At 39.3% G+C, this 22,356-nt stretch overlaps 1 protein-coding gene across 4 annotated transcripts in view; it reads right to left on the reverse strand.

Moving 5' to 3' along the window:
- Window positions 1-625: 625 nt before the first annotated feature.
- Window positions 626-22,356, reverse strand: part of LOC138853589 (SET and MYND domain-containing protein 4-like) — a 39,739-nt gene continuing 18,008 nt past the window's right edge. For all 4 annotated transcript variants that reach the window (XM_070091172.1, XM_070091173.1, XM_070091174.1 and 1 more), the window contains exons 4-5: window positions 4,821-5,306; window positions 626-2,068 (exon numbers count right to left, since the gene is read on the reverse strand). In XM_070091172.1, coding sequence (XP_069947273.1) covers window positions 1,391-2,068; window positions 4,821-5,306 — 1,164 coding nt within the window. In that variant the 3' untranslated portion in view covers window positions 626-1,390. The remainder of the gene's footprint in view (window positions 2,069-4,820; window positions 5,307-22,356) is intronic.

Here is a 22,356-nt window from a genome sequence, read left to right on the forward strand (position 1 = left end):
GTATGGCATTTCTGTAGCTAGCCAATGTAACTTACTTGCTAAGCAAGTTTCTAATTTTCTTATTAGCTTATAAAATCTTTTTGATTTTTTGCTAGCCTGAGATATTAGTCTTTCACAATTTTCTCAGGCCTTTTTCCCAGGCTTCCAATTATGTCCAGCTTATCTGATAGAGGGTTTTATACATATTGCTTAGAGGTAGAGTGACCTGAAAAAGAATAAAACACTTTCACCATCATTCATTTCATCACTACCATGCCAGAGGTGTGTCATTACTACAGTTCAGAACTACAAGTGCTCCCACCCCTCCTTCAGAGTGCAGGCACTGTACTTCCCACCTCCAGGACTCAAAACTGGTTAACCAGTTTTCCTGAAGGGTAACAGTACAGTGCATGCACTCTGAAGGAGGGGTGAGGATATCTGCAGCTCTGAACTGTTGTAGTATCTGTGAGCCTCTGGGAACAGTGATGGAGCGAGTGATGGTGAAAGTGTTTCTTCTTTTACAGGTCCCCATACTTTGGTGAAAGATGGTTGGTGTGTTAAAAAAAAAATTAAGTAACTCAGGTGGTAAAGTATCACAAAAGTATTGCCACAGAACTAATTTGTTTTGTAAAATTAAAATCAGTGATAAATATGTTCTTGATTTTAATTTCCACAATAAACTACAAGATGCATAAAATTAAATCTAAAAAATAAAGTAGGCAAATATTTTAAAATTAAAGGAAAAAAATACACTACTGAATAGACCATGAGATAAACTTTGCATTTATAGTACAATATTAAGGGAAAGTTATGCAAATATCAACTATTGCATAATTATATCAAAAGACTTATAACTAACAACTGTTAAGTGGTTACAAAAAAAATGCAAAGGTAAAGCATACATAACCAAGAATATTACTAATTAACAATAAATTGAAGGAATAACTAACAGTAAGCTCTTAAAGCTCTATATAGCGAGTTTTTGAAAACAGATAGACAGAATATAAAATATTCTTTAACCCAGATACATAAACTAAGCCTTTATCACAGTGTATTCAAGAGTTAATGAAGAAAGCATGATCTACTGAAACTTCTTATGTTATAACACCTTATAATATTTCCATCTTACAATATTTATACTTCATAATATTTCCACCTTATAATATTTTTCACTTAATATTTCTGAGTTTCTGGGTAATCATATACATAACCAAAATAGAAAATATGATCTTATTATACAACTTAAAATACAGTAAAAACTGAATTCTTTAAAGCACATTTAGATGACTAACTTAAAAGGAAAAATCACAGGGGTAACAAATTTTATATTTAAAATTAATCACCTTTTTTTTTTAAATCTTTATCAATCAATTCCTTTTAATAGGAAAGCTTAACTGACTCAAATTAGTGCTTATGAGATTACACATGGTGATTCCAGGTTATTTTTATAATACACACAAGAACCACGTTTGTTAAAAAGATAGCACAGTGTATTTATTGCATCCATGAGAAGAGGACATGGCTGTTTCATATACTTACACAAAAGTTTAATCAAAACACGTACCGCCTTCAAATCTTTATCAGAGTAGTTGCCGTTGATGAAGATGTTTTGTGTGGCAATCTGATACTCAACCTGAAAATTTTCTATTTTCTTACTGATAAGCTTGTAGTTGTATGGTGCAGCACTTTTTCCTACATTGTTACCATAGTAAAGATGGCACTCAAAACATACTTGAGTGAATGGGTTGATTGCTTCATGACACTTTCCACACTTAAGAAGTGGTAATGGTGATACATCACCGAGAGGTTGCCAGCAGTGTTCACAGGCCTCACATTTACACTGGAAGTGGTACTGAGCCATCAAAGGAAACATCCTGGAAGCTCTGCTTTTATTAGTATAGGTTTCCCCATACGAAATGGTTAATTGCTTGCCAGCAGGGATGAAGTGCACTGCTCTCACAACCTCAATCTTACCATAGAAAAATGTTGAACAGCTTGGATTGCAGGAGTGATTCAATAGACTTGATGCAGGGTAAATTCCACTACCACACATAATCTCATGACCTAACTGAGAAATGTTCACACTAACCTGTAACAGAATTAAAGAAATGGGAAATATACTCAGACAATACACAATTGATATACCTATGATTATGAAGAAACTATACATAATTATACAATATGTATTAAGAAAATGGGAGAAAAGACAATGCCAGGAATATAAATCAATAAGCATTTCGTATTTTGTAAAGTAGCAGTCATAATAAAATATAAATGATTAATGATAATGCAAATCGATGATAACATAGCTCTAGTCCTGAAGCTATAAATAAGTAGTCTAACAAAATATAATTTTTGTCAGAATAGAAAATCTAATTAACCATTTAAAAATCAATATATCAATTACTAATCATGTGCATGATTGTTACTACTAAACCATACCATGGGCGGGATTTGAACCCACGGTCAGACAGTCTCAAAACTCCAGACCATCGCGTTAGCCACTGGGCCAGCTAGCCACAATAAGATTCGTCCAACTAGGTATATTTCTACACCATAGGAAGGTTACTGCCTTAATATATTTCTAATAATTTATGGATTACAGATTCTGATACAAGATTATTGATAATGTCGATTTATTTCCTCATATTTATACACTTTTTCCAATAAGGTATTAATAAAATAAAAAATATAACACTTGTTGTGTAAAGATGTTATTATGAAGTTATATAAGACAACTGAAACTGGGTAGACTTCATAGACAACAAGAAATGACAAAGCCAATACTCTAAGCTTGGCATCAAACTCCTGCAACAGATAAAAAGGCACACCATCAGTACTATATGCTTGTATGGCATTTAATATCTGGACTATTTTAATCATGACAGTGATGGGGAAACATAATTAGAAAAACAGGAGGGTTTGAAAGACTTGAACTGTCTAGTATTATTATAAGAGAAGGAAGTTTGAAAAAAGGAAGTTTGAAAAAAGCAATTCACCATTCATACTTAATAATCTTATGAAGGATGAGGTTAACCATAGACATGATGAAGGAAAAAAGCTGAGTGGTGCATTGAGGTGTTTGTGAAGACAAAAATCATTATCCATGGAGACAAAGAAGGGAATGTATGAGAGTATAGTGGTACCAACATTCTTATATGCATGTGAAGCATGGGTTGTGAATGCTGCAGCAAGGAGGAAGCTGGAGGCAGTGGAAATGTCATGTCAAATTGCAATGTGTGGTGTAAGTACTATGCAGAGAATTCGTAGTGGGGAAATTAGGTGTGGAGTTACAAAAAGTATTATTCAAGAGGGTTGAAGAGGGGTCATTAAGATGGTTTGGTCATTTAGAGAGGATGGGGCAAAATAAAACGACTAGGGGAGTGTATAAATCTGTAGTGAAGGGGAGGAGGGGTTGGGGTCATCCTAGGAAAGGATGGAGGGAGAGGCCTGGACATGCAGCAGGAATGTGTGAGCGTGTTGGATAGAGTGAATGGAGATGAATGGTTTATGGGACCTGATGAGCTGTTGGAGTGTGAGTTAGTTAGTTTAATATGTTTATGCACCCCATACCCATCCTGTGGGCGGTAGTCAAAAGATTACAGAGGTACATAATTGGTCCAGGGACTGGACTCCAAAGTTTTGATAGCTGAGCAAGTTACAGAGGTAATGAACTCACAATTTACAAAGGTAATGAACTCACAATTTACAAAGGTAATGAACTCACAATTTACAAAGGTAATGAACTCACAATTTACAAAGGTAATGAACTCACAATTTACAAAGGTAATGAACTCCAGGTAAGTCTGGTCACAATCATGACAAGTTACAAAGGTATTTACAGATTACAGAGGTACGTAATGGGTCCAGGGACTGGGCCCCCAAAGTTTTGATAGCTGAACTAGGTACAAAGGTAATGAGCTCACAAGTTACAAAGGTAATGAATTCTGTAGAATGGTTACTTACGTTTATACTTTGGCTACAATCATGAACAAATTATAGAGTAATGAGCAATTCACACTTCGGTGTGTGAGCAAGGTAATATTTTGTGAAGGGATTCAGGGAAACCGGTTAGACAGACTCGAGTCTTGGAGGTGGGAGGTACAATGCCTACACTTTAAAGAAGGGGTTTGAGATACTGGCTGTTTAGAGTGACATCCCGATTATCATATCTGAGCACCTCTGCAAAGACAGTGATTATGTATGAATGATGGTAAATGTTTCATTTTTTGGGTCACCCTGCCTCAGTGGGAGACAGCTGGCATGTTAAAAAAAAAAATGTATTTCTACAAGTACATGTACAAGCTGACATCAATAACCAATACTACAGAGAGAGCACCTTGTTATGCAGAGCATTTCAGGAAAATTAGGTCAATTTTGTCCTAGGATGTGACCCAAACCAGTCGAGTAACACCCAGGTACCTATTTTCTGATAGGTTAACATGGACAGCAGGTGTCTTATGGAAACCACTTCCAAATGTTTCCACCCATACTGGGGATTTACCCCCAGTATGGCTGTGTGACAATATAGTGTGTTCAATCAAGCCAAGAGCAGACTGTGTACAGGTCCTTTATGCAATACTGTATATGCAGTAAAACATGCTCAGCTGTAACAGGATTACTATGCTGAATAGATCTAAAGGGCTCATTCCATTATGGAATACCATTACAAAATATGGCTTTTGAAATCATTGTTTAATAGGTAGAAAAGGAGAAGAAAATGTAGGTCTTCTTATTAGCAATGATCTTATTAAGAACTGATACACATCCCATTTAAAATAAAGATAAAAAAAAAAAATTGATAGTGCCAATAAACAAAATGAAATAAGAGGAAAGGTTACCTGCAAGAATGTAATAGCTTTAGCATTACAGATAAGGTTCATCATATGATTGATAAGTGTGCTGCCAGTCAAGATGATATCTTCATGATTTGGAGTGAAGAACTCTTCATCACTGGTAATAAAGTAGCGTCCACTCAGATGCTGAAGTTTAGTAATGATAAAAGCTTGTATGCATCTCCTGAGTAGTTCTTGTGAAGATAGCTTTTCTTTGTTAGTTACCAGGTGATACGCTGATCTGCAATGTTTCTCATCATAGATTCCATCCTTGTTAAAGCCATGATTCTTTGGGGATTTTTTTTTGGCTTCAAGTCGCAGCAGTGGTAGCATTTCCTTGAGCTTGGCATGAGATGTCTTCATCATTATTCTGTATGCCAATGCAGGATTCCTTCCCATGTCTAGTGCAAAGAGTGTTGGCAAAATAGGGCATTCTTGCCAATGGATCCCTGACATTCCTTCTGTACGACACTCCTCACTACAAAATATCACCTAAAAAAAAGATAAATAATTAAAATGCAATTCTATATTGTATAACTGTGCAAATCTCAAAATACAAAACCATCAACAGCATTTACTAACAAAAGTGGTGCAGATCTAAATTCCTCAATTACTGTATATGTACTGTATAATTATTATAATCAAAAGAGAGTACATATACATGTACTGTAAAAATGAGGCAGGTAGTTTGCTGTTAAAAGCACAAGCTGTGTTAGTACTGGGACTTAGTGAGAAGCGACTTAGGATGTCAAGCATTTATTCAGAACAGAAGTGATCTGCATGTCTCTCTCTTCCCCATGATTGTCAAGTCAACTACTGGGGTCATAATATTTACAGAGAAGCTTGAATATTAAAAAAATATTCAACAACTGGTGGCACTTATGGCTGGAAGCAGTTGAAGTACAATCCAAAGAATCAAATGATTAATGATTTATTGTAACTAAGTTAAAACACACAATTAAACAAGCAATTTAAACAATGTAAAATTATGCATATAAAACTGTCAATATTTTCATTTTATAATAAAAAAAGTATTACAGCAAACTTTACTCTCATTTACTTGTGTTTAATTAGTACTGTAATGTTCCAAAATACACATTGTAGATATTATTCTAGTAATAGATTGTTGTTGTTATTACATCATTTTTATCATCATCAGTTTGAAGACTCATGGCTGGCCAAGTCCACAGGCTGGAGGGTTACCTGGAGGTTACCTGGAGGTTATTCCAGGGATCAACGCCCCTGCGGCCCGGTCCATGACCAGACCTCCCGATGGATCAGGGCCTGATCAACTAGGCTGTTACTGCTGGCCGCACGCAGTCCAACGTACAAGCCACAGCCCGGCTGATCCGGCACTGACTTTAGGTATCTGTCCAGCTCTCTCTTGAAGGCAGCCAGGGGTTTATTGACAATTCCCCTAATGCTTGATGGGAGGCTGTTGAACAGTTTTGGGCCCCGGACACTTATGGTGTTTTCCCTTAGTGTACCAATGGCGCCCCTACTTTTTATTGGGGGCATTTTGCATCGCCTGCCCAGTCTTTTACTTTCGTAGGGAGTGATTTCTGTGTGCAGATTTGGGACCATTCCTTCCAAGATTTTCCAAGTGTAGATTATGATATATCTCTCCCTCCTGCGTTCCAACGAGTACAAGTCAAGTGCTTCCAAGCGTTCCCAGTAGTTAAGGTGCTTGACAGAACTTATACGTGCAGTAAAGGATCTCTGTACACTCTCTAGATCTGCGATTTCACCTGCTTTGAATGGAGATGTTAATGTACAGCAGTATTCCAGCCTAGAGAGAACAAGTGATTTGAAAAGGATCATCATGGGCTTGGCATCTCTCGTTCTGAAAGTTCTCATTATCCATCCTATCATTTTCTTTGCATGTGCGATCGTGGCACTGTTGTGATCCTTGAAAGTGAGATCCTCAGACATTACTACTCCCAGGTCCCTTACATTATTTTTCCGCTCTATTGTATGGCCGGAGTCGGTAGTATACTCTGTTCTAGTTATTATCTCCTCCAGTTTTCCATAATGGAGTAGTTGGAATTTGTCCTCATTGAACATCATATTGTTTACCGTTCTTTCTTTCTATAGGTAGTAGGTTGGTAGACAGCAACCGCCCAGGGAGGTACTACCGTCCTGCCAAGTGAGTGTAAAACGAAAGCCTGTAATTGTTTTACATGATGGTAGGATTGCTGGTGTCCTTTTTTCTGTCTCATGAACATGCAAGATTTCAGGTACGTCTTGCTACTTCTACTTACACTTAGGTCACACTACACATACATGTACAAGCACATATATACACACCCCTCTGGGTTTTCTTCTATTTTCTTTCTAGTTCTTATTCTTGTTTATTTCCTCTTATCTCCATGGGGAAGTTTACCGTTGCCCACTGGAAAACTTTGTTTATATCTTCTTGGAGGTTAACTGCGTCCTCAGCAGATGACAGCCTCATGCAGATCCTAGTATCATCCGCAAAGGATGATACGGTGCTGTGGTGTATATCTCTGTTTATGTCTGATATGAGGATAAGGAATAAGATGGGGGCGAGTACTGTGCCTTGTGGAACAGAGCTCTTCACTATGGCAGCCTCCGATTTAACTCTGTTGACCACTAGTCTTTGTGTTTGATTTGTTAGGAAGTTGAAGATCCATCTCCCCACTTTCCCAGTTATTCCTTTAGCACGTATTTTATGGGCTATTACGCCATGATCGCATTTGTCAAATGCTTTTGCAAAGTCTGTGTATATTACATCTGCATTCTGATTTTCTTCCAGTGCATCCAAGGCCATGTCATAGTGATCCAGTAGTTGTGAGAGGCAGGAGCGACCTGCCCTGAACCCATGTTACCCTGGATTGTGCAGATTTTGGGAATCCAGGTGATTTGCAATCCTGCTTCTTAGCACTCTTTCAAAGATTTTTATGATGTGGGACGTCAGAGCTATTGGTCTATAGTTCTTAGCTAATGCTTTGCTGCCACCTTTATGGAGTGGGGCTATATCCGTTGTTTTAAGTGACTGTGGAATTTCACCCATGTCCAAGCTCCTCCTCCATAGTGTACTTAGGGCACGCAAGAGGGGTTTCTTGCAGTTCTTAATGAAAACAGAGTTCCACAAGTCTGGGCCCGGGGCTGAGTGCATAGGCATGTTGTCAATGGCTTTTTCGAAATCTATCGGAGTTAGGGTAATGTCGGAAATCTGGCATACATTTATGGAGTTTTGAGGCTCATTCATGAAGAAATCATTTGGGTCGTCGATCCTCAGACCGATTAGTGGTTCACTAAACACAGAGTCGTACTGGGATTTCAATATTTCACTCATTTCCTTGTTGTCATCTGTGTAAGTCCCATCCTGTCTGAGTAAGGGCCCGATACTAGATGTGGTATTTGCCTTGTTTTTGGCATATGAAAAGGGTAAGTACTGATGACATGTTTTCCCTACCAAAGAGTCCATGACCTACCACAAATGAGATGAATGGATTGTGTGAACACAATTGTTATGATATGGCCCACAAATGGACTCCCACCTCCTGGAACATACCATAATATGGTTAAGTCTTCCCTGTATCAACCGTATACTGACACCCAAATCATTAGTCCCAGGTGCAGATGATACTTTGAAAGAGCTGCCATTAATATGACTCGAGACAGCTTGCATCACCTTTGGTTGTTAGACCTGGGGATGCAGGTGGGTGGCCAGTAAAACCCAGAGTGGGAAGTTCAAAATGTCAGGAAATGACCCTTTAACTCTCATCTTGCTTTGAGTCAGCATTTCATTGGAACTTCTTGCTGCTTAATTTATAGCTCATAATACTGCTAAACTCCATGGGAAAGTGGAACATAATGCCTCCCCCAGAAGCCATACACATCATAAGAGGTGACTAAAATGCTGGGAGCAAGGGGCTAGTAACCCCTTCAATTTACGTTGTCCTTATCATTATAAAGCTTGATTTTATCGGGGTTGGCAACTGCAGCTTCCCCAACCCACATGAACTCATCCATTATGCCTGTGTTTTCAGGAAAAGCTAGTCATATGGTTTTTGGAAGTGAGAAAACTTTCGACTTCTTGTTTCAAACTTTATGCTGAACCTGTCATATACTTCAAAACTTACTTGCACCATCTAATTTGCCTATATTATCCACCTCTCCTATCTACCAGTGTACAATAGTCATTCATATGATGTGTCCTGCATTGAATAGTTATGGTTCCTCAAACAGAAGCAAGGGGCACTTCCAGGATGGATCAGGTGTGTATCCTCACTCACCTGGGCTAGCAAAATCCATAACTATTCCATAGGTTGATAAAGGGAACTGGCTGAGTATGTACACATGAGAGAGGACCTAGGTGGGGTTAGTAGATAGGCTTGAGAAGTACCACTTTATCAGTAGAGTATCACTCTTTAAACAACTCACACTCTAAGCCAGTGCAACAGCCAACTTCTCCATTAGTCTAATCAAAAGCGTAGCCCTGCCATTGAGCAAATCACAGCTTATACAAGTCTGCTATCTCAGATACTCATCTTGGTTGCTAAGTATATATACATTCAACCAGTCAATATTTATACATTCTACTCCTAGTTTAAGGGTTAAGTCTGTAATGTTGTGTATGACTTCTAGCCCATCCTCGTATTGCAGCAGAAATGCTTTTCGTTGTGTAAAGCACTTACACAGTACGTACATTGTCCATTAAAGATAAGGTGGTTTTGAAGCCACTGTCGGTTGCTATGAGCTCAGTCTCATGATGCAGGGTAATAAGCTTTATTATGCTAGTATCAACACTACAGCTTATTGCCTATCACAATTGATCTAATATGACATAATAAACAATATAAATAACATAAAACATGTTAAATACTCCAGAATAATATTTGGCATAAAACCGAGAAGTTCGACGGAGGTATGAAGAGGACATGGGATACAAGTACCATCCTCCAATCCCTGTCTTGGGGCTTATATTAGAGAAAACTGAGTATAGCAAAGGGCTAACTGTGATATACACTTCGTACTGCACCATAAACCTGAAACAAAAAAGCTATTTTCTCTATATAGATTATCACACATAGCAGCATATGTGTAGAGAACCTAGGATAACCCAAAAAAGTCAGACAACATGGCTTACTTCTAGTACCTGGCTTGGATTAGCCATATATGATTTTTGGTAAACATTTGATCCCCAGCCAGGGTAGAAACATTGGGCGTGTTTCTTTACACCTATTATCTATGTTCACCCATCAGTAAACGGGTACCTGGGTGTTAGTCGACTGGTGTGAGTGTTATCCTAGGACACTGACCTAATTTGTTTGAAATACTCTGCATAACAAGTGGCTCTCTATATAGTAGTACAGTGGACCCCCGCATACCGTTGGCCTTACATAACGTTAAATCCACATACCACTACATTTTATCGCCAAGATTTTGCCTTGCATACCGCTAAAAAACCCGCTCAACGCTGTTCGTCTGAGACGCGTCTATGTGCGGCTTGAGCCACGCTCACATGTTCCGCCGGTGGCATTGTTTACCAGCCAGCCTCCGCGGTAACATCCAAGCATACAATCGGAACATTTCGTATTATTACAGTGTTTTTGGTGATTTTATCTGCAAAATAAGTGACCATGGGCCCCAAGAAAGCTTCTAGTGCCAACCCTACAGCAATAAGGGTGAGAATTACTATAGAGATGAAGAAAAAGATCATTGATAAGTATGAAAGTGTCTCCGAGCTGGCCAGGTTGTATAATAAACCCCAATCAACCATCGCTACTATTGGTGGTACAGCTGCTGCTGCTGCTGTACCACCGTCAGCTGCTGCTGCTGCACTGTCAGCTGCTGCTGCTGCTGTAGCACCGTCAGCTGCTGCTGCTGCTGCTCTACCACCGTCAGCTGCTGCTGCTGTAGCATCGTCTGCTGCTGCTGTAGCATCGTCTGCTGCTGCTGTAGCACTGTCAGCTGCTGCTGCTGTTGTGCCACCGTCAGCTGCTGCTGCTGCTGCAGTACCGTCTGCTGCTGCTGTAGTACCGTCTGCTGCTGCTGTAGCATCATCTGCTGCTGCTGTAGCACTGTCAGCTGCTGCTGCTGTTGTACCACCGTCAGCTGCTGCTGCTGCTGTAGTACCGTCTGCTGCTGCTGTAGTACCGTCTGCTGCTGCTGTAGCATCGTCTGCTGCTGCTGTAGCACTGTCAGCTGCTGCTGCTGCTGCTGTAGCACCGTTGTTGGTGTGGCTTATTGAGAATACCAAGAAACAATTAACCCCAGAGGATTTGCCACCCAGGATAACCCAAAAAAGTCAGTGTCATCGAAGACTGTCTAACTTATTTCCATTGGGGTCCTTAATCTTGTCTCCCAGGATGCAACCCACACCAGTCGACTAACACCCAGGTGAACAGGGAAAAATGCCTGGAACTAGTGCTCATATTGGTGAATTTAAAGCCAGCAAAGGTTGGTTTGAGAGATTTAAGAATCGTAGTGGCATACACAGTGTGATAAGGCCTGTTCTGGAAGAAAATGCCAAACAGGACCTACAGTACTCAGGAGGAAAAGGCACTCCCAGGATGCAGTGTCTCATCAGTCATTGCTGCATCTTCAATAAAGGTAAGTGTCATTTATTCTTCATTTAGTAGAGTAGTACATGCACAATATATATTGTGCATGTACTACTCTACTATTGTGCATGTATCCTTCTCTTTGTGTGTAGGAAAATGTATATTTCATGTGGTAAATTTTTTTTTCCATACTTTTGGGTGTCTTGCACGGATTAATTTGATTTCCATTATTTCTTATGGGGAAAATTCATTCGCATAACGATAATTTCGCATAACAATGAGCTCTCTTGCACGGATTAATATCGCTATGCGGGGGTCCACTGTATGTCACTGATGTCAGCTATGTCTGTATAACATGTACATGTAGTAAAGATATTATTATTATTCTTATTATTGTTATTTTCTCAATTGTTTGTTGGGTTATCTTATTGAAACTTGGGCAACGTATGATGGAAAGATACTTCTTAACGTACACCAAAAATGAAACAAATCAGACCATAAATAGCGGAGTTCACTTCTCAGCCATTAGCGGCCGCTTAGTGTTATATTTTTGTATGGTTTTTATGGTTATACACCTACCATCCGACTTACGACCGAGTTCGGGTCCGAGAAACCGGTCGTAAGTCGAACTTTACTACTGAATATCAACATCACATTTTTGTAATGACTTTATTTTATTATTTTGTTTTGGTATTTCATGTTTTACTTTACTTTTTATGCTGTTAGTACAGTATTTTATACTGTAAGGTTTAGGATAAACACTGTACAACACAAATAGTTGTTTTTTTCCCAGAAATTTGGCATAAAAAATACGGTTATAAGTCGAGTGGTCGTAAGTCTAGCAAGTCATAAGTTGGATGGTAGGTGTATTCTCGTTTTTTCGGTCTCATTTGATAGAATGGAAGATATATTACAGAAACAGATATGATTTTGATTACTTTCATGATGAAAAGTACCTTGAAATTGCACTCACAGTAGCAGAAATATTCTATTCTGTAGCGAATCTCAAGAGTAAACAAATGACATCACCATCCAATACCTGTCCGCCTCCCAGTCCAAATTCCAATATGGAGTCAAGAATGGGTTAACATTATTTATACAATCATTACAATAATGCAGTAGTCTGCATAACAGTAAATCTTCTATTGTTTTGTGTGAATAAAAACTCCAAACGGTAAGCAACAGTAATATAAGAGGTGCCAGGAGCCATGACTAATGAACAGAGAAAATGTTATTTTAGTGCCAGGAATGTCTGCATTATTCTGGACCCTATTTTGAAATTGGCATCTGTGAAATTGGCCAAATTGCCAATTTCTGACCACTTTATTGGGCAGTTGAAATAGGTGAATTGGCAGTTTCTTGTACTCAGTTGACAGACTAGAAGTAAACAAGTTTATTTAGGTATACACAAATACAGTTACATATTTTATCGTACATAGCACCGAGATTATAAAGTCACTTAACCCTTTTAGGGTTTCAGACGTACTAGTACAGCTTACGCACCAGGGTTTTTGACGTACTAGTACGCCTAAATTCTAGCGCCCTCAAATCTAGCGAGAGAAAGCTGGTAGGCCTACATATGAAAGAATGGGTCTATGTGGTCAGTGTGCGCATTATAAAAAAAATCCTGCAGCACACAGTGCGTAATGAGGAAAAAAAAAATCTGACCGTGTTTTTGGATTAAAACAGCGAGTTTGCACTGTATTTTCGTATGGTATTTATTGTTGTATTCTAGTTTTCCTGGTCTCATTTTATAGAATGGAAGACATATTACAGAAATTGAGATGATTTTGACTGGTTTTACAATGAAAAGTACCTTGCAATTGAGCTCAAAGTAGCAGAAATGTTCGATTTTTACGAAAGTTCAAAAGTAAACAAATCATGCTAAGCGTCCAATACACGTCAACTGGTGAGTCTAATATTCTTTCACAAGAACGCTGATATTATTTATACCACTTCTACACTAATGCAGTAGTCTGCGTAATAATAAATTTTCTATATTTTGTGAGAATAAAAATTCAAAGTGGAAAGCAAAAGAATGTAAGAGGGGCATGGGGACATGACTAATGAACAGAAGAAATGTTATTTTAGTGCCAGGAATGTCTTTCTTGTTTATTCTGGACCCTATTTGGAAATTGGTATCTTTTGAAATTTGTGTGAAATTGGCAAAATTGCTAAATTCTGACCACTGTATTGGATAATTGAAATCAGTAAATGGGTGGTTTCTTGTACTCATTTGATAGAAAAAATAAAGTTCTAGCAAAACAAGTTATGATTTTTGTCAACTAATACACTGGAATTGACTGAAAATAGGGCTCAAAGTGGGCAAAAGCGCCGATGCGTAAACATCGTTGAGACCGCTAACTTCGTGAGAGTATAATTCTGTAAGTTTTCCATCAAATTTCATACTTTTAGTGCCGTTATGATCGGGTAAAGTCTCTATCTTTTCATAAGATAAAATAATTTTTTTTTTTAAATTTGGGCGACCCTGAGAACAAGTCTGGGAGAGGGCCTGGGGACCCTGAAAGGGTTAAAAATAACTCGGGGAATCTGTCTCATGTCCCACCATTATTGTACAAGCGAGTGGCCCCATGTCCTTTCGCATGCTATTTCATTACTTTTTAACAAGTCACTAGAAACGAGCACCTTCCCGAAACTACTCAAGACAACAAGGGTTGCATCAATATATAAAGATGGTGACCCTACAGATGTAAACAACTATAGGCCAATATCAAACTTACCATTGCTATCCAAAATCTTTGAGAAACTCGTGCACAGGAGACTATATTCATTTATAACGGCACAAAACATACTCAACCCGTGCCAATTTGGATTCAGGAAAAATAAAAGCACTAATGATGCAATTGTAAAAATGCTAGGTCAGCTTTACACAGCATTGGAAAATAAGGAATATCCGCTAGCAATTTTTATTGACCTAAGAAAAGCTTTTGACACAGTAGACCATGGCATCCTACTCCACAAACTTGACCATTATGGTATAAGAGGCCATGCGCTTGCATATTTCAACTCCTACCTTACTAATAGGTATCAGTATGTCACCATTAACCCTTTGAGGGTCGACAGGCCCTCTCCGAGACTCGTTCTCAGGGTCGGCCAAATTAAAAAAAAAAAAAATTCTCTTATGAAAAGATAGAGAATCTCTTCCCGATCATAATGACACCAAAAGTTTGAAATTTGATGGAAAACTTACGGAATTATGCTCTCGCGAAGTTAGCGGTCTCAGCGATGTGTACACATCGGTGATTTTGCCCATTTTGAGCCCTATTTTCGGCCAATTCCACTGTACTAGTCGACAAAAAACATGAATATTTCACTAGAACTCCAATTTTTCTATCGAATGAGTGCAAGAAATCACCCATTTATCAATTTTAACTATCCAGTACAGTGGTCAGAATTTAGTAATTTTGCCAATTTCACACAAATTTCAAAAGATGTCAATTTCCAAATAGGGTCCAGAATAAACAAGACACATTCCTGGCTCTAAAATGACATTTCCTCTGTTCGTTAGCCACGTCTCAAGGCCCCTCTTATATTCTTTTGCTCTCCACTTTGAATTTTTATTCTCACAAAAAATAGAAGATTTACTGTTATGCAGACTACTGCATTAGTGTAAAAAATGGTATAAATAATATTGGCACACTTGCGAAAGAATATTAGACTCACCAGTTGACGTGTATTGGACGCTTGGCATGATTTGTTTACTTTTGAACTTCGGTAAAAAATCGAACATTTCTGCTACTTTGAGCTCAATTTCAAGATACTTTTCATTGTAAACCCAGTCAAAATCATCTCAATTTCTGTAATATGTCTTCCATTCTATAAAATGAGACCAAGAAAACTAGAATACAACAATAAATACCATACGAAAATACAGTGCAAAGTCGCTGTTTTATTCCAAAAAAACGGTCAAAAGTTTTTTTTTTTCTCATTATGCACTGTGTGCTGCAGGATTTTTTTTTATACTGTGCACACTGACCACATAGACCCATTCTTTCATATGTAGGCCTACCAGCTTTCTCCCACTAGATTTGAGGGTGCTAGAATTTAGGCGTACTAGTAGTACGTCAAAAACCCTGGGTCGTAAGCCATACTAGTATGGCCGAAACCCTCAAAGGGTTAAAGACATAGCATCATCAACACAGCCACTTGATACTAGAGTTCTGCAGGGAAGTGTCCTTGGTCCCCTGCTCTTCTTCATTTACATCAATGATCTTCCAAACGTATCTCAACACCTGAAACCCATTCTCTTTGCTGACGACACGACTTATGTCATCTCTCACCCTAATCTTGCCAACCTCAACACCATTGTTAATGAGTAGCTGATCAAAATATCGACTTGGATGACAGCCAATAAACTTACACTTAACACTGACAAAACCTACTATATTATGTTTGGTAGCAGAGCAGGTATTGCGCAACTTAAAATTAAGATCGACAACACTCTAATTGCCAGACATAAAGAGGGCAAATTCCTAGGCCTATACCTCAACAACAACCTGAATTCCAGCACTCATATCCAACACAACAAAAAAAGTATCCAAAACGGTTGCGATCCTCTCCAAGATATGATAGTACGTGCCGCAAAATGCCCTTTTCATATTATACCATTCAATGAGGACCCCAATGGAAATAAGTCACTCTGTCTGACTTTTTTGGGTTATCCTAGGTTCTCTACATATATGTTGCTATGTATAATAATTCTATGTAACTGTATTTGTGTATACCTAAATAAACTTACTTACACTCATGTATCCATACCTCACCTATGCTATTTGTGCTTGGGGTTCAACTGCAGCAACACACCTAAAGCCAATAATAACCCAACAAAAAGCCGCAGTAAGAATAATCACTAAATCCCATCCCTGGCAACACCCCCCCCCCCACTCTTCATAGATCTTAACTTACTCCCTGTTCAGAACATCCACACCTACTACTGTGCAATCTACATCTACAGGGCCTTAAATTCCAATATTAACCTTGACCTAAAATGCTTTCATGATAGTTGTGATAGGACCCACAAGCATAACACCAGACACAAACATCTCTATGACATTCCCCATATCCGACTAAACCTTTACAAAAATTCAATGTATGTCAAAGGTTCTAAAATCTGGATTACCCTACCTGAAAACTCTAGAACTGCAGACACATTCATCACCTTCAAAACTACCTTCAGAAAACATTTTATCTCCCTGATACACCTTGTCAACTAACTACATGAAAACCACCTGGTGGTTCACACTTACACTCACTCACTCACCCATTTGACTATAAACACAGAAATACAAATCTTAATCTTAAAATAATGAATTCTAACTAGTCATAAGTTTGCCTGTGATACTCCAATATAGAAACTATGTATTATGCCAAAACAAAAGCATTCACATTGCTAAACTCACAAACTACTATTTAGTCACTTAGCCATAATACCAACTTACTCCATAATTTGTAATAATTTAGAGTTAAGAATTAATCTAAGTCTGCCCGAAATGCCTAGCCATGTTAGGTGTCCTAGTGGCCCCCTCAGTAATTTACCTGGAGTTTACCTGGAGAGAGTTCCGGGGGCCAACACCCCCGCGGCCCGGTCTGTGACCAGGCCTCCTGGTGGATCAGAGCCTGATCAACCAGGCTGTTACTGCTGGCTGCACGCAAACCAACGTACGAGCCACAGCCCGGCTGGTCAGGAACCGACTTTAGGTGCTTGTCCAGCGCCAGCTTGAAGACTGCCAGGGGTCTGTTGGTAATCCCCCTTATGTATGCTGGGAGGCAGTTGAACAGTCTCAGTCCCCTGACACTTATTATATGGTCTCTTAACGTGCTAGTGACACCCCTGCTTTTCATTGGGGGGATGTTGCATCATCTGCCAAGTCCTTTGCTTTCGTAGTGAGTGATTTTCGTGTGCAAGTTCGGTACTAGTCCCTCTAGGATTTTCCAGGTATATATAATCATGTATCTCTCCCGCCTGCATTCCAGGGAATACAGGTTCAGGAACCTCAAGCGCTCCAAGTAATTTAGGTGTTTTATCTCCGTTATGCGCGCCGTGAAGGTTCTCTGTACATTTTCTAGGTCAGCAATTTCACCTGCCTTGAAAGGTGCTGTTAGTGTGCAGCAATATACCAGCCTAGATAAAACAAGTGACCTGAAGTGTCATCATGGGCTTGGCATCCCTAGGTTTGAAGGTTCTCATTACCCATCCTGTCATTTTTCTAGCAGATGCGATTGATACAATGTTATGGTCCTTGAAGGTGAGATCCTCCGACATGATCACTCCCAGGTCTTTGACGTTGGTGTTTCGCTCTATTGTGTGGCCAGAATTTGTTTTGTACTTTGATGAAGATTTAATTTCCTCGTGTTTACCACATCTGAGTAATTGAAATTTCTCATCGCTGAACTTCATATTGTTTTCTGCAGCCCACTGAAAGATTTGGTTGATGTCCACCTGGAGCCTTGCAGTGTCGCCAATGGAAGACACTGTCAAGCAGATTCGGGTGTCATCTGCAAAGGAAGACACGGTGCTGTGGCTGACATCCTTGTCTATGTCAGATATGAGGATGAGGAACAAGATGGGAGCGAGTACTGTGCCTTGTGGAACAGAGCTTTTCACCGTAGCTGCCTCGGACTTTACTCTGTTGACGACTACTCTCTGTATTCTGTTAGTGAGAAAATTATAGATCCATCGACCGACTTTTCCTGTTATTCCTTTAGCACGCATTTTGTGCGCTATTACGCCATGGTCACACTTGTCGAAGGCTTTTGCAAAGTCTGTATACGTATATTACATCTGCATTCTTTTTGTCTTCTAGTGCATCTAGGACCTTGTCGTAGTGATCCAATACTTGAGACAGACAGGAACGACCTGTTCTAAACCCATGTTACCCTGGGTTGTGTAATTTATGGGTTTCTAGATGGGTGGTGATCTTGCTTCTTAGGACCCTTTCAAAGATTTTTATGATATGGGATGTTAGTGCTATCAGTCTGTAGTTCTTTGCTATTGCTTTACTGCCCCCTTTGTGGAGTGAGGCTATGTATGTTGTTTTTAGTACCTGTGGGACGACCCCCGTGTCCATGCTCCCTCTCCATTGCATGGTAAAAGCTCGTGATAGGGGCTTCTTGCAGTTCTTGATGAACACGGAGTTCCATGAGTCTGGCCCTGGGGCAGAGTGCATGGGCATGTCATTTATCACCTGTTCGAAGTCATTTGGCGTCAGGATAACATCAGATAGGCTTGTGTTAACCAAATTCTGTGGCTCTCTCATAAAAAATTCATTTTAATCTTCGACTCTCAGTCTGGTTAGCGGCTTGCTAAAAACTGAGTCATATTGGGACTTGAGTAGCTCACTCATTTCCTTGCTGTCATCTGTGTAGGACCCATCTTGTTTAAGTAGGGGCCCAATACTGGACGTTGTTCTCGGCTTTGATTTGGCATAGGAGAAGAAATACTTTGGGTTTCTTTCGATTTCATTCATGGCTTTTAGTTCTTCCCGCGATTCCTGACTCCTATAAGATTCCTTTAGCTTAAGTTCGATGCTTGTTATTTCTCTGACCAGTGTCTCCCTATGCATTTCAGATATATTGACCTCTTTTAGCCGCTCTGTCATTCTTTTCCGTCACCTGTAAAGGGAGCGCCTGTCTCTTTCTATTTTACATCTACTCCTCCTTTTTCTTAGAGGAATAAGCCTTGTGCATACATCGAGTGCCACCAAGTTAATCTGTTCTAGGCATAAGTTGGGGTCTGTGTTGCTTAGTATATCTTCCCAGCTTATATCGATTAGGACTTGATTTACTTGGTCCCACTTTGTTTTTCTTATTGAAGTTGAATTTGGTGAATGCTCCCTCGTGACTAATCTCATTATGTCGGTCTGGGGCTCCGGGCGTACATGTCTGAGCCTCAGTTATGTTGTGATCTGAGTATATTGTTTTTGATATGGTGACATTTCATATCAGATCATCATTGTTAGTGAAGATGAGGTCTAGTGTATTCTCCAGTCTAGTAGGCTCTATTATTTGCTGGTTTAAATTGAATTTTATGCAGAGATTTAAAAGCTCGTGTGAGTGTGAGTTTTCATCAGAGCTGCCTCCTGGTGTTATTACTGCAACAATATTATTTGCTATATTCCTCCATTTTAGGTGCCTTAAGTTGAAATCCCCCAGGAGCAAGATGTTGGGTGCAGGAGCTGGAAGATTTTCCAGACAGTGGTCAATTTTTAACAGCTGTTCCTGGAATTGCTGGGATGTTGCATCCGGAGGCTTGTAGACTACCACAATGACTAGGTTTTGGTTCTCGATCTTTACTGCTAAAACTTCCACTACATCATTTGAGGCATTAAGCAGTTCTGTGCAAACAAGTGACTCTGCAATGTACAGGCCAACCCCCCCCTCTTTTGCCTGTTCACTCTGTCGCATCTGTATAGGTTGTAACCTGGGATCCATATTTCGTTGTCCAAGTGATCCTTTATGTGGGTCTCAGTGAAAGCCGCGAACATTGCCTTTGCCTCTGCAAGCAGTCCACGGATGAAAGGTATTTTGTTGTTCGTTGCTGGCTTTACACCCGGTATATTTGCAAAGAAGAATGTCATCGGACTGGTGGTATTGTTGGTACTGGGGGGGATTTTTTTTCCGGCATTAGTATCTGTATCTGTTGGTTTGGAGTGGAGGCCATTGACTGTGGTTCCACAAAATAGCCAAAATCTGTAAACCCCACATTGTAATCCTTATAGAGAATAAACTTGATTGATTGATTGATATGTATAGAGAACCTAGGATAACCCAAAAAAGTCAGTGACTTACAGTGGTCCCTCGCTTTTCGTAGTTCCCGACAATCGTAAATTTCGCCAATCATAGGGTTATTTTCGTGTAAACATGGACTCACTTTTCATAAGTTGACTCGTGAGTTGTAATTCGTCCGGGACGCGTACCCACGGTGTGAGCCGTAGCGGCAGCCAGTCTGGCATTGTTTACCAGTGAGCGAAGGTCCCCTCACGTGCGCCAGCGAAATATTTCATAATATTCCATTTATTTCAGTGCTTGCAAGTACTAAATAAGCTACCATGGCTCCAAAGAAAACGCCTAGTGCAAAGCCTGTGGTAAAGAAGGTGAGAAATATGACTGAATTTAAGAAAACCATCATTGAACAATGTGAAAGTGGTACAAGTGTGGCCGAACTGGCCAGGATGTATAAGAAACCCTACACAACCTTATGTTCCATAGTGGCCAAGAAAAAGGAAATCAAGGATGCTGTTGTTGCAAAGGGGGTAACTATGCTGACAAAAATGAGATCACCAGTACACGAAGAGGTTGAGAAGTTATTATTGGTTGAGAAGTTATTATTGGTCGACAGCAACCACCCAGGGAAGTACTACCGTACTGCCAGATGACTGTGAAACAGAAACCTGTAACTGTTTCGCATGATGGTAGGATTGCTGGTTTCTTTTTCTGTCTCATAAACACGCTAGATAACAGGGATATCTTGCTACTCCTACTTACAGTTTGGTCACACTTCACAGACACGCACATACATACACACACACACACACACACACATATATATATATATATATATATATATATATATATATATATATATATATATATATATATATATATATATATATATATATATATATATATATATATATATATATATAATATATATATATATATATAATATATATATATATATATAATATATATATATATATAATATATATATATATATAATATATATATATATATATATATATATATATATATATATATTATATATATAATATATATATATATATATTATATATATAATATATATATATATATATTATAGGTAGTAGGTTGGTAGACAGCAACCGCCCAGGGAGGTACTACCGTCCTGCCAAGTGAGTGTAAAACGAAAGCCTGTAATTGTTTTACATGATGGTAGGATTGCTGGTGTCCTTTTTTCTGTCTCATGAACATGCAAGATTTCAGGTACGTCTTGCTACTTCTACTTACACTTAGGTCACACTACACATACATGTACAAGCACATATATACACACCCCTCTGGGTTTTCTTCTATTTTCTTTCTAGTTCTTATTCTTGTTTATTTCCTCTTATCTCCATGGGGAAGTGGAACAGAATTCTTCCTCTGTAAGCCATGCGTGTTGTAAGAGGCAACTAAAATGCCGGGAGCAAGGGGCTAGTAACCTCTTCTCCTGTATATATTACTAAATGTAAAAGGAGAAACTTTCGTTTTTCCTTTTGGGCCACCCCGCCTCGGTGGGATACGGCCGGTGTGTTGAAAGAAATATATATATATGTATATATACAGTGGACCCTTAACCAGCAATGGCATCGATTAACGATAAATCTAACTAGCGATACATTTAAACGCAAAAATTTTGCCTCAACTAGCGCTTAAAAAACCGACCAGCGCTATTCGTTCCGTACCACATGCATCCACTTTGGCCTGAGCACGCCTCACTTGTCCCTTGGGTGTCAGTGTTTACAAGTCAGCCAGCCACCGCGGTCGCTTCCAAACATACAACAACTGGAACATTTCATATTATCACAGCCTTTGTAGTTATTGCACCTGCAAAATAAGTCACCATGGGCCCCAATAAAGCTTCTAGTGCCAACCCTACAGCAAAAAGGGTGAGAATTACTATGAAGTTGAAGAAAGAGATCATTGCTAAGTATGAAAGTGGAGTGCGTGTCTCTGAGCTGGTCAGGTTGTATAATAAACCCCAATCAACCATGCTACTATTGTGGGTAAGAAAACGGCAATCAAGGAAGCTGTTCTTGCCAAAGGTGCAGCTGCTGCTGCACCACAGTCAGCTGTTGTTGTTGCTGCACCACCATCAGCTGTATTACTCGAAGATGTGGAGAGAGTGTTGTTGGTGTGGCTTAACGTGAAACAATTACCGAGAAACGATTAACCCCGGAGGGTTAGCCACCCAGGATAACCCAAGAAAGTCAGTGCATTATCGAGGACTGTCTAACTTATTTCCATTGTGG

Source organism: Cherax quadricarinatus, chromosome 34 (genome assembly GCF_038502225.1).
Source record: "Cherax quadricarinatus isolate ZL_2023a chromosome 34, ASM3850222v1, whole genome shotgun sequence".
In the NCBI taxonomy this organism is placed as follows: Eukaryota; Metazoa; Arthropoda; class Malacostraca; order Decapoda; family Parastacidae; genus Cherax; species Cherax quadricarinatus.